This window comes from Chaetodon trifascialis, chromosome 11 (assembly GCF_039877785.1).
Source record: "Chaetodon trifascialis isolate fChaTrf1 chromosome 11, fChaTrf1.hap1, whole genome shotgun sequence".
NCBI lineage: Eukaryota > Metazoa > Chordata > Actinopteri > Chaetodontiformes > Chaetodontidae > Chaetodon > Chaetodon trifascialis.
In genome coordinates this window covers 20,700,156-20,716,274 of record NC_092066.1, presented here as the reverse complement: position 1 = coordinate 20,716,274, position 16,119 = coordinate 20,700,156, and the positions used below count along the sequence as shown (strand labels likewise).

General features: G+C 42.9%; 1 protein-coding gene across 6 annotated transcripts in view; it reads left to right on the top strand.

Moving 5' to 3' along the window:
- slc6a9 (solute carrier family 6 member 9) overlaps nucleotides 1-16,119 on the top strand; it is a 67,980-nt gene that overhangs the window by 40,447 nt on the left and 11,414 nt on the right. For all 6 annotated transcript variants that reach the window (XM_070973583.1, XM_070973584.1, XM_070973582.1 and 3 more), the window contains 6 exons: nucleotides 7,975-8,131; nucleotides 11,494-11,625; nucleotides 12,097-12,373; nucleotides 15,261-15,393; nucleotides 15,691-15,825; nucleotides 15,918-16,021. In XM_070973583.1, the coding sequence (XP_070829684.1) occupies nucleotides 7,975-8,131; nucleotides 11,494-11,625; nucleotides 12,097-12,373; nucleotides 15,261-15,393; nucleotides 15,691-15,825; nucleotides 15,918-16,021 (938 nt within the window). The remainder of the gene's footprint in view (nucleotides 1-7,974; nucleotides 8,132-11,493; nucleotides 11,626-12,096; nucleotides 12,374-15,260; nucleotides 15,394-15,690; nucleotides 15,826-15,917; nucleotides 16,022-16,119) is intronic.

The window sequence follows — 16,119 nt, the reverse complement described above, 5'->3', positions numbered from 1 at the left end:
GCATTCCCACTTTAGGCACTGAGCTGGCAGTCTTTTCAAGCTCAGCTTAGCAGAGAGAACATTCAGGGACTCTATTTTGTCAGCGGCTGTTTGACAGAATATTGGTCTCAAATAGGCTTGAATCATTTGGCGATCAGGTCCTATATGGCCCATTGAAGGGGTGATTGACCACTGGTTTTTCCTATGCTGATATTGAGGCAATGGTAATAAATCAGAACTAAGATGGATACAATCTCTGTCCATCTGTGCATTTAGAAGAAGAGTGACAAGTCAATTTTAAATCCTCATTGACAAATCAGCTTCTCTATTCTTTTCCATGGATCTGACACCCCGCATCACCGATCTCCACATGCCTGCACAGATTTTCATCTGCGTTCCAAAAGAGTGAGGCTGATGCTGTGATATTGTCATACTGAGCACAGCTGCACAGACGGCTGTGTAATATCCACAGGCTCACCTGGGTAAAACCCATAACGTTGTCTGTCTGTGACACTTGACTGAGGTGTACACTCCGGTATTTCACTGGAGTGCTACAAGAGCAATACCTTTCCCCCCACCTCACCCCCTCCTACACCCCCCATGGTGAGCGAATCACCTGCTGGCGACCTCAGGTAATCACCATTTGAAGATATGAAAATAGAAACAATCAGTCAACCCTGCTCTCAAACCTGTGAGATTATGATTACAGAGTAGTGAAAACTTGCCCCCAGAACTGCTTCTGACGAGGATGTACAGTTTGTGCTAAATATACAGTAGCAGCAGGCTCAGATTATCATGGCATTCGTGTTCATCAGAAATCAGGACCAAAGCTGAACTGAGACTGCCTGAGAAAAAGTGTGCCCGAGTAGACATTATTTTCAGATGGAGAACAGCAGTCAGCTAACCGCCGTTCCTTTCATACTTTCATTTCTCAGCAGTCAAACAGCGAAATGATGAGCGCTTCCACCTGTCAAATTGTGCAGACACAAATTTCCCATTTGAATTCTGATTTTCCTCTTAAACACCGTTCTTTGACATGGAATGACAGCATCACATAAGTGTTCTATACCTAACATTGCTCTCTCTTGGCCCGGGTCGGCCCTCTTTAGCCGCACTGTGCCATGATGATGCGTTTCCAACACAGCCTCGCAGCAGGGGATGGCCGCATTGCTGTCCACTACAACAAACCTGCAACAGACTCCTTCCCTTAGCTGTGTGTTCTGCAGCTAAACTCTGTCTGTGTTGGAGACTAAAGCTCTGCTTTAAAAGCCTCTCTGTGTTCAGCTCTCTGCACTTTTGCTGCTTCTGCCTGAATCTCAGCGGTTTGGACATTAGTTTCACTCGTGTGTTCCTGTTTGTATTTTCAGATATCAGCCTTATTTTACTGTTAACTGATCGATTTCACGGTTCAGTTAAGTTACTACTAATGATAACCGAACCTTTCCTGCTGGTCTAATTAAGCAGATATGGACCTGTTCTGCCCTCTCTGGTAGGTGCATCATTTTGAAATATTGCAGGAAGGAATAGCACAAACAGAGACATCCACAGAAACCTGAAAAAGGCTGCAGATCTTGTAGCAGCAGAATTTGTGCACACAACCTGCTCTAAAATTTTAAATATTTATTATGATATATTTGGACAAGTGTTTGGAAACCTTAATCTTCAGACTGGAGTTTTTGTTGCAAAAAATTTGCATAATCAATGTTTGACTATCAATGAAAGCCCGAGGCACAGTTTTCTGATAATCAGAACATTAGTCTGACCCCGTTTTCGTGTTTGCTATCTTGTCTTTGTTTGAGAGGGCGTAGCTTGCCCTGAAGTATCAGCAGTGAACAGCTGTGGTGACAAAAGCAGTACCGGTTGAGCAAAGACTTGGGGATTTACCTGCAATTTATGAGCAACAATTATTTGCGTGACACCATTAAGATTTGTAGTTCTCGTAAATTGCTTTGAGAAATTGTACCAGATCGGTGATTCACCCACAGACCTGTCACAAAAATGAACATGTCTTGCTCCAACTGTGTGTAACAGGCTGCTTCCTCTGTTGATTTTATTATAATCCTGGAGCAGCAAAAGCGAAGTCAGCGCTGTGACTCCAAAGGGACCTTGGAAAGAGAGCAAAGTTGCAAACTAAATAGAAGAAGTGATGGGGGGGGCATGTGTGGTCTTATATAAAGCCCAGATGGTCCCAGAGAAGCACGTGACAGAGGAATGGAGGGATGTGGAGAGAGGAGTGTCTGTCTGTCTGTCTGTCTGTCTGTCTGTCTGTCTGTCTGTCTGTCTGTCTGTCTGTCTGTCTGTCTGTCTGACTAACTGACCAGGGGGCTCCTGGGAGCTGACACCACAGGCTACAACACCTGGGTGGAGAGAGGCAGACATCAGGGTCAGTCAAGGGAGAGAGGGATGTCATGAAAAACACAAAGCTCAACTTTTGCCCAGAGGGTTCAGTCAATATGGTGTTTGATACCGCTCTGATTTCTACCGGATCGTGTTGGTCTTCAGCGGATTCACGATCTAACCCTAAACCCTCTGCATCACCTTTTAAATATCATCAGTCTGTGATGATTTCTGTGTGTTAGTTCTATTGAAGTCCTGTGAATTTGCTTTACAGTATTCCCACGTTTCCCTCAGGCTGTTTGTCCACTAACCTCGTTTCCCATTAAACCAGTCTACAGCCTACGGAGAATACTCCACCTGTACCTGATCAACACGCAACAAGATCTTTTCAAGTCACAAGAAATGTGACGTGACAGCTGAGGCTGCTCTTGGTGGAGAAATAATAAGCCATGTGCAGGTTTGTTTTTTTAGAGTGTTTTACTTGGATGGTGGATTTTTATGCCTTCGTGCAGGTGACAGCCATGGCCAGAGGCGCTATGTTGTCAGGTAGTTTGTCCGTACGTACAATCTCAGGAACGCCTTGAGGGAATTTCTGCAAATTTGGTACAAACATCCGCTTGGCCTCAAGAATGAATTGTTTAGAATTTGGTGGTTCAAGGTCAAAGGTCACTGTGACTACACGTGACACAATTTTGGCCATAACTCATGAATTCAAATGCTAATTGAATGACAACATTCAGCACCTCTCTGTGGCATCATAACGTTCTGCAAAAGCGCTTTTCTGACCGTTGTTCAACACCAGAAGTCAGGAACAGAAGGGCAGATTGTCACCTTATTTCACATTTGCCCAGAAACTGAGCTGGTGACACTGATCTTGAATGTCCACCTTGTAACCGTGCTGATTGTTTAGATATTCTGAAGGTGTGTGTGAAGCATCCGTGTTTCACAATTAGCAGTTTCTGTATGGCAACATCTGTATGGTAGAGGCATTCAGCTGCAAAGTGGTAATTCTAGTTAGGTTTGGCACTTAATAGCCATCTATTTCTTGAGATATGTATGTGAAGAAGAAGAAGACTTTATTACTTTAATACTTTATTAATCACTCAACACATCACAACATGCATATGCCATGCCTTGGTGCCATGCCATGCTTCTGTGAAATTGCTTCCTCCGCATTTAACCCATCCTGGTCAGTCCTTCCTCCGTGGCAGACCAGGAGCGGTGGGCTACCAGCCGACAGCGGCGCCCGGGGTCAGGTGGTGATCTTCTTGCATGTTTTTAGTGGGGGTTTCTTATGGAGGATATCCCAAGTGAACACGGGGAGAACATGCAAACTCCACACCGAACGGCCAGCAGACACCGAAGGCATGGTGGAGGCACGCCCCCGACGCCCACAGCACCCCAGGCAGGAATCGAACCCGGGACCTTCTAGCTGTGAGGTGACAGTGTTACCAATTTTATTATGTAAAATGCTGAAATTGGCTGCTGCACCTTGAAAGCATGCCCGTGAACATTTCATGGTGACTGACTTCATGTGTGACTGCACAGGCATTCATTAATTAAAACAATGGAACATGAGCATCGGAGTATAGACCACCTTCTCAGAGCCCCCTATAGATTCCCTGTCCATACTTTAATGTCAATGACAGCAGTAAGGACACGGTCAGATGCAGTCGAGTCAGCAGAAGCTGTAATTAATGGCCTATTATGATGTCTTGTGTGCATTTATTTTTACATGCTAAATATATCAACTGAATTAGGTACAGTGCAAGAACAGAGTGCCTGCTTTTCACTGCAAAAGAACGTCCTCTGCACATGTCCTCTACTTCTTTTGAATTCACTCCCATTGCTGCTGAATTTACACTGAAATGTAGTTGACATTGACTCAACATCAGGTTGAGTTTTAGAGCGTGTACACCAAAGGCTCAGGAGTCATTGTTATTCCCAGTGTTTTCTCTCCTATCTGTTCGGCTCCTGTTGGTCTTGGGTGATCCAAATCACATGTGGACATCTCCAAGTATGTCAGGTCACACCTGACTTCAGAGCCATCGGCCTCAATGCATTGTTGTTTTTAACCAACAGTAAGTGAACAACTCACAAAAGTGCATGATTTTTTAAGGGGGTCTGGGGATTTTCTCTACAGGCAATGAAGAACAGCTTGTGTTTGTCACTGTTTACGGTATTTGTAAAATTTAACATGTTGACCATCAATAAAATGTTGTCTTCTTACATAAATTTGAAACTGTGACTTCAAACAGCTGTTAAATGCTGGCGGAGTAGCTGAGAGGCTGGTACAGCGATGTCACAGCAAACAGACACAGTGTTTGTTACAAGGAAAGAAACAGCTTAACTTGTATTGACCGCAGAATTAATAAGATGCAACAAATGATTAAGAATTTTCCGTATTTTTCCGTATTCCGGATTTTTTAAGGGAGTCTGGGGGTATTGTGTTTCTAGTTCAGTGGTGAAGTCAGACAGTGTGTTCACAAATGTCTGCTACATGTAAGAGAGCACAAACATGTAAATTATATATTTACATTTCAGTGAACTAAACTGAAATGAGACCATGTGTTTCGTGTGTACCTACACAGAGGACGTCAGTTGAGGAGGCGGTCCTTCAGTGTGACCCAGGACACATTCACGTACACACTGCAAAAGAATGTGACCATATGCGGCCCAGACCACCTCAATGTGGTCTGAGTGACTGGATCTCGATGCGTCCTCAGTGTGCCTTTGGTGCACTTAGAGCTGTCCACTTGTGACTGGATCACCCAAGATGCACGTTAGCCTTTGTCAGGTTGTAGACCTCAGTCAAGCTGTCGACCTGTGTGTTCATGCATATGTGTGTGTCTTCTTCAGGCACACACCTGGTTACTGATAGGAAAGTCAGATGTACAAGTTGTACGGCCGGGTGCAACAAGAGCACACACAGCTGCACACTGTCTCTGTTTCTCTGACGCTCTTTTTCCTTCCAAAGTCAACTCCAGACGGAGATGTCGTAATGTGAGACCCGCTGCGATGGCGGGCTCTCCGCTGGGGGGTTTGCGCTCACGCACCGCTGTGACCACGGCTTCACTCTGAGCATCTCTTCACCAACAACACATGTGTTTGCTGATCTTCCTGTCTGTCCCACCTGCAGTCCCCACTCCTGCACAAAGAAAGGTCAAGGATGCTGGAGAAATGCTCTTTGTTTTGCCCTCCTGACATGCAAGCACAGCCGGACTCAAAGACAAACTCCGGAGCTTTGGGGAAAATATGGCAGCTGTTTGTTTTCTGTGGTTGTTGCAGTTTTGCTGTCCGAGTTTTTCTCTCTCTCATTAGTCACGCTTGGCGCTGCCTCAAAGTTGAACTACGGCACCGTGGGGGCAAAATGTGGAGGTTGTTTTTTTGTTGTTGTGATTGTTTCTGTTGACGTTTTTCGCTGATGAACAAGATCATGCACTCAGTACATGTCAGAAACAGTGCGTTCACCTGGGACATGTTGTGCTTAGTGTGTGTGTGTTTGTCTCAGCAACATGCTTTCCCCAGGACTTACTGTCCTGTAGCAGTTTTGAAGAATTACTGCAAATCATAGATGTCACTTTATTGCTTTTATATAACGCTACTGCAACAATAAAGCTGTCAACTCCAAACCACATTATGGGCAGGAGAACTTTAATGCTTAACATAGCTGGCAAATCATGACAGCATGTGTTTAAGTTGTCTACAGGCATGTACTGTATTACCTAATGACAGACAAACAAGATTCACATTTTTAATCCAAAGAAAGGCTTTCTTATTAAAATATGAGACTATTCATTCAATGAGCCTTTGATAATCAGGCTCTGCTATATAAACATAGTACAGGAATGAATGAGTGAATGAGGTATTATTTACTGTGCCGTGCATTCAACACCATTAATTCATATAAGCCAGAATGCTGTATCTGCATCTTTGAACTTGAGAAAGTCCAAAATAGGAAACCAGCTTTTAGAATTTAATCTGTTTACCTTCATTTTCTACAATAAAATTCATAAATCACTGTCAAAAACATTTATTTTATAAAGAATGCTAGTAAATATGAGTTAAACAGTCCATCAACTGGCTCCAAATAACACTGAAAGTGAGCTGTAGGTCTATGTGTATTTTGGAAGGAGTAACCTGCCCAGTAATTAAAGTTAATAAGTATGTATGTACAATGTAAGGTGATTTATTCTCAGAGTTTGACAAGGAGAAGGATGAGGCATCTCAACAGCATTTATTTGACAGAAATCCAAAAGTATATAAGTACAACAATCAGTGTAGCATGGCACGTGTCTGCAGTATCAAGTACGTCTACATACAGCAGCAACAGACACGTGTACCCACAGAGCGCGATGCAGCACGAGGCTTTCCTGCAACAAAACCAGCTCAGCTTGAAGTTGGTATTGAGCCATGCTTGAGGTGCGGTTTGAAGCAAATCCTGTTTTGTATTGGCCCTCAAAGCATCCCGTGACAAAGTGATTAGCGCACACATAACTTTATAGCTGTTTAAGAGTTTCCTAGCTGTTGTTGTTGTAGGGACCTTTACATGAAGTTGATCCACTGGGTCTTCATTAGTGTGAGGAGATGAAGACTTCTGTGTTGGTTCTGGCAGCCAGCAGCAGAGGAATTGGCGTGCTTTGCTCGCAATGTTGCCTTCCACATCTTCGTCTTACGGCATGGCAAAGAAAATAGCAGTTGCTGGATGTAACTCCGGTTCTATGACTACCTGCTTAACCTTCTACCTGCATGTTATAGCTGTCACAGAAAAACACATTTTTAATATGCAAAAACATTTGTCACAGTAATGATGGTACTGCAAAATTCATCGCAGAACATAACGATGCAGATGAAAACTGTCAACTGTCAATTACCACACAAATTATTTATGTAGATTTGCAGCATAACCACCTACAACCCTGAGTGCAAAACTCCTAAGACTCAAACTCAAACTACATCTGTGTAAAGTAACCTTCATCATTACACTATTTCAGTTTGTTAATGTCTGAGCCAGGAGCAGCAAGTCGAGTCATCTATCTTTAGTATTCATCACAAGAGTGTACAAACGATCAGAATTAGCGGCACTTATTTGCTAAAGCAAGCACGAGTGTCTTCATGTGCGGCCACAAAAACACAGACAGACACAGCTGAGGTTACGCAGGAGGTCAGGAGAGAGGGACCATCTGATGCCAGCAGATGGAGTGATGGATGGAGGGAGGGAGGGAGGAGAGGAGAAGCCTGAAATCAGGACAAGACCAAATGCTTATAAGGCTGTTCTTAAGGCGCTGATTTCACTTTACATCCTGTCTGCTCCAGTGCGCCCACCTTATGCTAGACTTTGGGCTAGAGGAGATTTTCAAGAAAATATTCAGCAACTGTGAGTGCAAGCATGGTTCATGAATAATTCACCTCCACATGCACCCCAAAGATGTTTATTATTTACCATCATTGCACGATACTGATGAAAATGATAATTAAAATGCACTCAACATCAGAATCTGATTAGGCCAAATGGAGCAAGGCCTATCAGGATGTTCCTCTCTGTAAAATATGTGTGTCTAAACTTGATGGACCTGCTGCAGCAGCACCATTCTAGAAACACATGTTGCCTTCCTGTCACCTGAATCCACCTCCATGTCTCTCCTGTCTTTGTTATAGAACGGAGCAGTTCCAGGCGAGCCAGTGAAGAAGGATGAAAACTCCCGGAGAGGGAACTGGGGCAACCAGATTGAGTTTGTCCTCACCAGCGTGGGCTATGCTGTGGGTCTGGGCAACGTCTGGAGGTTTCCCTACCTCTGCTACAGAAATGGAGGAGGTATGGATTTCAGTGCAGAACCGAGCTCATTTAGATTGCTTTGTTAATGGTTGACTTCATGAAGGTTTGAGTCCTTCAGGTATGTGAAAAAAACACTGTAAATGAAGGGAAGATGAGCTGGAATGGATTCTAAACACTGTACAGAAGAAACTTGGTAAACAGGTAAACAACAGGTAAACAGTTTTTGCAGTCACATGACGTTAAATTCATATGGAGGGCTCGAAGTGAGAACTGTGATGGATGAGAAGAAGGAAAGTTCTTACTGTCCCAGTTTAGATAAAATTATGAGAGAAAGGTACACAGAAAATCACAGCATATGTTGGGTGTGACCCTTATGTCATGAAGAGGAGCCATTTTTCAACTGAACTGAGAGTTTTTCTGCTATTGAGGCAGTAGATATAACCAACTACCTGCTCACTCAGACGTCGGTCTGCTCGAGAAACCAAATGAAAGCAGACAAAAGTATGGAGACATATAACTTTTCTGTTAGCGGTTGGGTCCACAACCTCAGTACCAAGGTGCTCCTGGATGACCGTTGTTTGGTTTTTGCTTGGGTGAGAAGCTTTCATTGTCCTGCAGATTAACCAAACAGCAAACTTCGCTGTGCTGAATGTTGACGTTTACGTCACAGTTATTTGCCAGGTTAGCCATTTGCAAAGGTCCGGTGAAACACCACTAAAGAGGTGGATCGTCTCTCAACAGGACAGGATACGTTCAGCTGTCTTATGTGAAAGCGTTAATGCTGACTTAACGTGCTAGTTGTGCTGATTTCCACCGTCATCCCACTCATGTATTTTTCACCCTTATGAGCAACAGCATTTGGTATGAAATAAAAGCTCCTCCTGGTTTCTTGGTTTGATCGATCTGAGCAACTGTAAACAATTCAAAACATAACCATTTTGACTGCATGTTATAACGTTTCCTAAGAAGAAAATCACTTCTGGCCCTCCATCTGCAGTTTGTGCCACAACAAAAGAGCGACGTGACGTCATTTGCAAAAAACCTATTGAGAGATTAATTCATCCATTGGGCCTTTGGGATCCAAGCTTTCATGCGGAGCACTTTCTTCATGTTATTTTTTTTTAAATATATATACATATTTGCCTTGAACAAGAAGTTGTCAGAGGGGATGATTAAGTTGAGTCCTGAATGAATTACACCGTGTCTTCACCAGATGTGAAGTTAAAGTACATTAGTCCAGCAGCATTTAAAACAGAAGAAAATAGGCCTGGAAACCTGTAGACTATCTGTAAGTAAGGAATTTAAAGGTCTGTGAAGAAATGTTTTTGACGTAACTGCTGTGGCTAATGTGTTTAGGTTCACTGGTGCATATGGTTGACTCTCAGCAGCGCTCACAAAACCAAGCATGTAAAAGCAAGCCTGAAGAAAGTATCTCCTGTGTTGTATGTATCATATACATTTAAAGATAGTGATTTGAGGGATATTGTGCATTTATATAATATCAGACCTTCCCGGTTTACATTATTAAACAGGCCAGATGTGTCAGCCATATTAGCCTCACCTCTTAACATTTGATCATGTTCAATCTGATTGAAGCTTCAGTTTTAATCAGTGCAGATGTCTTCACCGCCCGCATTACAGCTCACTCTTGATGTGTGCAACTTCTGTCCGAAACATCTTTGTAAGCATCTAGTCTAGTTTTGCGTAACTAGATTATTGTGTATTGAGGTGTGAATACTGATAAAATGTGTGTGAGTGCATAGAACGCATCCAGCTGCTGCTTGCTGTTTCCGCTGACGTGCTGCTTTCGCTCTGCAGGCGCTCTATAAGAACATGATGAGAGCAAACAGTATTCAAGCTCTGCCGCTGTCAGTTTGTTTTCGAGGCCCCTAATATCTAGTGAAATTGATCATGAAAACAGTGGATGAAACAACTTAAAATGTGTTTGATGGTGCTTAAGAATCTGCTGAAAAAATACCAAAGTATAAAGAAATGTGGTTAGTTTGGTCAAGGTCCCGTAACTCAGAGCCTCAGGCCTTTCCTTGGCGTCCATCCCACTTCAGTTCATATGTTTGTGCTGCAAATATTTGTATTAGTGTTATACATGTAGAGGACCTGCACTCCCACACCAGAACTCAGTATATTTAGGCAAACAGTAGAGCACACACAGCTGCATATAATGCGTAGTGGACAGAGGAGCCGAGCTTCACCAGCAACGCACACAGAACGATATGGTTTTGGTATTGTACGGTATCAGCTGGTTGCACTGACCTAGTTCGCATACAGACTCTCATAAGAACACACAAACACACACAGACGTTCCCTCTAGATGACTGTCTGGTTCCTGGTCCAGTCTGAACCACCAGAGAGTTACTGCATCAGTGAACAGACTCAGCTGCACATTCAGTGACCTCTCTGCTCACTCAGGGGAGGTTACAATGACAGATGAGGTTTATGGTATCTTTTCTTTTTTTTATATATTTTTCTTCTGATCACATGACGTGTATTTAATTTAGAACAGTGTATATGGCATTTCCTTCAGTGCTGCATCATACGCCAGTACAATGTGTATATGTTTTTCAGATTTCTAATTACACCATTTTATTTAATGATAACATGGTGTAACATTGTTTAAATAACATGCCAGCTTTTCTTTGTCAGTTGATGCGCTGGTGAAGTTGGTACATTTGTTTCGCTAAAAAAAAATTCAAGCACTACAAGTCATGTGAGAATGTTCAGTTAGGTCATTGGTCAGCTGTCACTGGGCTGGGAGCAAGAACATAGTATTACATTGTATAAGTCCAGGTCCAGCCTTGGTTCATTATCTGGTTAGTTGCTAACAACTGTTAAATTGAGAAGAAGAACACCTGGCTACAGGAGCTGTTAAGCTCAAAGTTGGAGTTCACCTAGTAGTTGGATGGGACTGAGGTTGGATTATGTTCCCAGCACAAACTAACTGCTCCACAGCTCATTTGGAACCAGACAGAGATCACCTCATCTTGGTCTGGTTGTTTGGTCAACAACAAGGTTTGATTGACAACCTTCACACCAGCTTAAACAAAGCACACCAACAAAGCAAACGCAACATGTTTTAACCAAACGGAAAGTTGTGAAACCCTTCGTGTCTGACTTGTCAGACAACAGTATAGGATGTAACTGACATCGTATATGCTTCCAAGGTTTCCCTGTTTACGTCTGGACAAAGCACAAAATGTCCTCATATCATCAGTAAAAAAGCACCACAATTACATAAATGAGCCTTCTTAGAATCCGGTTTTCTTTCCTTCAGACACTTTGGTGTGACTCACTATGTGTTCTCATGCTGTTCATAAACAACCTGGAGATGTAGAACACAGACCAAGACGGGGACTGAATGCCTGTCCTGTTGTCTTTCCCCCCAGGTGCCTTCATGTTACCATACTTCATCATGCTGGTGTTCTGTGGCATCCCCCTCTTCTTCCTTGAGCTGTCCTTCGGTCAGTTCGCCAGCCAGGGGTGTCTGGGAGTATGGAAGATCAGCCCTATGTTCAAAGGTTAGTGTCAATGTGTTTGTGTAAACTGCACGCAAGTGCAACCATATGTGTGTTTGTATAAAGTGTGCACAATTACGCCAGTGATTTTCTATCAGTCATCTCAAGATAGAGAAGTATCTCCACTGGAAAACATCATAACATCTGTTCCATCAACGGGCTTTGAGGTCACCTTGGTCGAAGAAAAGTGATAGAGTTGTTGTTGTTGCACAGGTGAAATCATTAGAAATGACTCAGCAGCTTGTTGCCATGTTAGCGGTGTTGACAACAGAACGGTGAGGACTGACCCAACTACACAATGCTTGTGTGTTAGCAAATTTATTAAGTTTACAGTTTATCAACCATATAAAGGTAAAATAAGTAGGTTAGTACTTCTATTGTAAGGATGCAGCCTCATGCTGACCTGACATGTACAACACTGTTACTTGTTTTGCGTTCAAGTCCTAATGTTCTCCTGTCCTCTTCCTCCTTCAGGTGTAGGCTACGGCATGATGGTGGTGTCCACCTACATTGGGATCTATTACAACGTGGTCATTTGCATTGCCTTCTACTACTTTTTCATGTCTATGACCAACCTGCTGCCATGGACTTACTGTAACAACCCCTGGAACACACCGGACTGCAGCGGCGTGGTGAGCAGCAGTAACCCGCTCAACGCCAGCCTGGCTAACGCTACTTCAAGCCTGGTAGCAGGGGTGTCTGAGGTGGTCAACCGCACTAAGAGGACCAGCCCCAGTGAGGAGTACTGGAAGTAAGTCTCTGAAGTACCTCAAGGACATTTAAGTAGTTAATGACGTGAGAACAAGTGATCATTCAGCAATTCTTTTCAGTATTGATCACCAAACCCAACAAGCAGCAGGAAAATTATCAGAAGAGGGACCTCATGTAGTTTTCGTTAAGCAAGGATCTGTTTGATAGTACTCTCTGTTATGTAAGTTTTGCCAAGTTACGCTCTCAGTTTTCTAGGCCTATCGTACTACATCATACTACAGGTCAAAATTGACTTGTACCTATAAGATAAGCTTGCACCAAACATGCCTCATGCCTCAAGCGTTCAAATATTTGGACTAGATTTGACTGGACGTGCAGCAGCTTCTGAGCAGTGTGGGCCAACGTCATCAGCAGTGACGTGCATATTTCCCATATTACCATTGTTCAGTGTTTGGCACAACTCACAGGCTCCATTTTAATGGTGAAGCCAAAAAGCAAATCAGCGCTGAGTGCTAAGTCATGTGTGTAAGGTCAATGAGGGTGTATTCAAGTGCGACTGCTATACATGGTCGTATACAGTAGGTGCAGCTGCACTGTGTGAAATATGGTGAAGTGAAATATAAATGTTTTGATCGGTCACCCTCTCAGTTATATTACACATCTGGATGAGGGAAGAGAGACGACTTTCATTTCTCAGGTTGTCACACCTAAACCAGAAGAGTGCAGAGCTACCGTATAACCAACCGATTTAATGTGTCAGAAGCACCGAGGTGTCTTTTCGTCACACTTGACTTAATCAGGGTCTCTACAGTGGATCATCTTGTACAATGGCTCGGCATTTCACATATACATCCATCCTGCTGCTTTCAGCCGCCTCTAAGAATTGAATCAACTACAGACGAAGGCTTTCAGCAGCAGATATTGTTCTGAATTAACCCTTAATCTTATCTCAGAACAAACAGCTTTGCCTTTTGTATTTGTGTTGAACTTGTATTTCGTATCGAAATGTGGACTGCTCGAATGTTTAATCCAGTTTCTCAACTCCGGTTGTTGGGCCTCCCTGCATGTTTAAGATGTTTCCCTCCTCCACCACACCTGATTCAAACGATCAACTCGTCATCAAGCTCTGCAGTGGCCTGATAACGAGCCACTCATTTGAATCAGGTGTGTTGGAGCAGGAAACATCTTAAACATGCAGGGAGGCCTGACGACCGGAGTTAAGAAACTGGTTTAATCAACTAATTGTTCAGTATCATTTCTTAGTTGCTGCACTTTTTCATCAAGGATCTGGTTTGCTCACTGATAGAATCATGTATAAACAATGACAGGTTGAATACAGTCCTGCTCATTGGATATCTACTCTCGATATCAGAGAGCCAGCCTTCACCAAAATTCTGTGACTTTCCCTCATGATGTCATATCTTACTGCACGTGTCCCTTTACCTTTGTGCCTTATGTGATGCTCAGGGCGTGAAAACACCAAAGGTGTGCGACAAGTACAGTTCCTTTTAAAGTCAGGACCTACTCCATGCATTGCACGGCACTTATGACACAGCACTGTTTTTTTTTATCACTTTACTATCAAGCACAAGTGTTATATTTCTAGTAAGGAACACACCACATTTCAGCTTTTTTCATCACCTTATTGTTCTTTGGTAAAATCCACGACAGATTGAATGAGTGGCATTCAGAAGGGTGTGTGTTTGGCTAATCCTGGCTAGCAGTTTTTTCTCTTTACATTCGCAGGCTTGAAATGTTTTAGTCCATTATGAATTTATGCACAATCTGGTGTTCATCACACATCATCTTTATTAATGTTGCCCCAGGACCATCACTGCAACTGACTACTTTTTTATGATGTTGCAGCTTTTGACTCGAACTGAGACTGAAAAAATACACACACGGGAGAATTGAACCTTCTAACACGTAATCTATTTTAACCCAAACCATGATCTTGTCCTTGATAAAGTCAACTAGGTCCAGAAATAAGTCAACAACATAGAAATAAGTTCCACATGGGACACAAACTGCGGTCTCCCAGGTGAAGGTCCTGTGTTTGAGCCATTCATCTACCACACACCTGCTCCGCATGTGGACTCTATCACTGGCTGGTCAGTTGCAATGATGGTCCTGCAGCAACATTAATTATGATCTAGGAACAACAGCAACATGGCAATATCAGATAAACCGTGCATTTATACCACTGAGACCATCACACTTCAGATGCTCATGTAACAATCCTGAGCAAATCCTTTTAAAATCTCTACATCTATGACAATTAGCCACATTGTTGGAACAAGTATTCATCCCCCTTTCTTTCTTTATACTGACAATACTCTTAATATTACTGAGACAGATGAGAAGATGCGTAGGTTGTTTAATTTACACGAAGATATTAATAATTATCATCAGTGTTGCGTGCATATAGGTCCAGTCATTTAGTATAATTTCCATTTGAAATAAAACCCTTGTATGGGATTTCAGTGCAAACATTATTTGGGAAATCTAGTGCATCACTCTTGATGCATATTGTCTGCCTCTGGGTCCCATTTCTAGAGTGTTCAGATGCCACATTTTCATCGCTTCTGCCTTTAATTGCTTCTGAGTAATAGAGCATTACAAGACTCAAAAAAGCAAGTAGCAATAATACAAAGTAATAATACTACAAAGAAGAAATTTGCTCTGTGGAGGGCTTTTGGCACGGCTATCAGGAACACTTGCTTTGAATGAAGACAAATATCAGTTTAAAGTGAGATGATTTTCAAGTGCTGACAAATTCTGTTTAGAGGCCCTGCAGGAAGGAGTGTTGTTTACTTAGCTGACACTGATGTTGATTTTCCATTGTTTGCCATGAGAATTAGAAATTTATTTCTCTTGTTAGAGAAAAGCAAACCTAAAGTCTGTCACTCTCTGTCTGTCTTTCTCAGACATTATGTGTTGAACATCTCTGATGATATTGGCAACTTTGGAGAGGTCCGTCTCCCTATCTTGGGTTGCCTGGCTGTGTCCTGGGTTGTCGTCTTCCTCTGCCTCATCAGGGGTGTTAAATCCTCTGGAAAGGTCAGCCTCACACACACACACACACACACACACACACACACACACACACACACACACACACACACACACACACACACACACACACACACATAGACACCAATGCTTGCACACATGCTAACACAGACATATTCAAAGTGCGTCTGTTTATATTACATTTCTCATACATTTTCCACACTGTACACTCTCCTGTCACTCTGGCAGGTTTTGAAACACAACTTGTTCCAACCGATTTCACCACATGGTCTGATTATCTCTGTGTGTGTGTGTGTGTGTGTGTGTGTGTGTGTGTGTGTCCAGGTGGTGTACTTCACAGCCACGTTCCCCTACGTCGTTCTGACCATCCTGTTCATCCGTGGCATCACCTTGGATGGAGCCATCAACGGCATTAAGTATTACCTGACTCCACAGTGGCAGAAAGTCCTTGATGCAAAGGTATTCGCTCACATAAACAGGCAGATGGAAATCCAAATGTATTTGCTGTTTCTTTGCACTGCTTCTGACTATACATGGGTTTGTTTTTGTAGGTGTGGGGAGACGCAGCGTCGCAGATCTTCTACTCCCTGGGCTGTGCTTGGGGGGGGCTTATTACCATGGCCTCCTATAACAAGTTCCACAACAACTGTTTCAGGTAGGTATTCCAGACTATGGACAAAAAAAGCAAAGCAAAGTTGGGAAACACACTTTTGAGAGTGAGAATACTGATGTCACTCTCATGCCTGTGCGGTA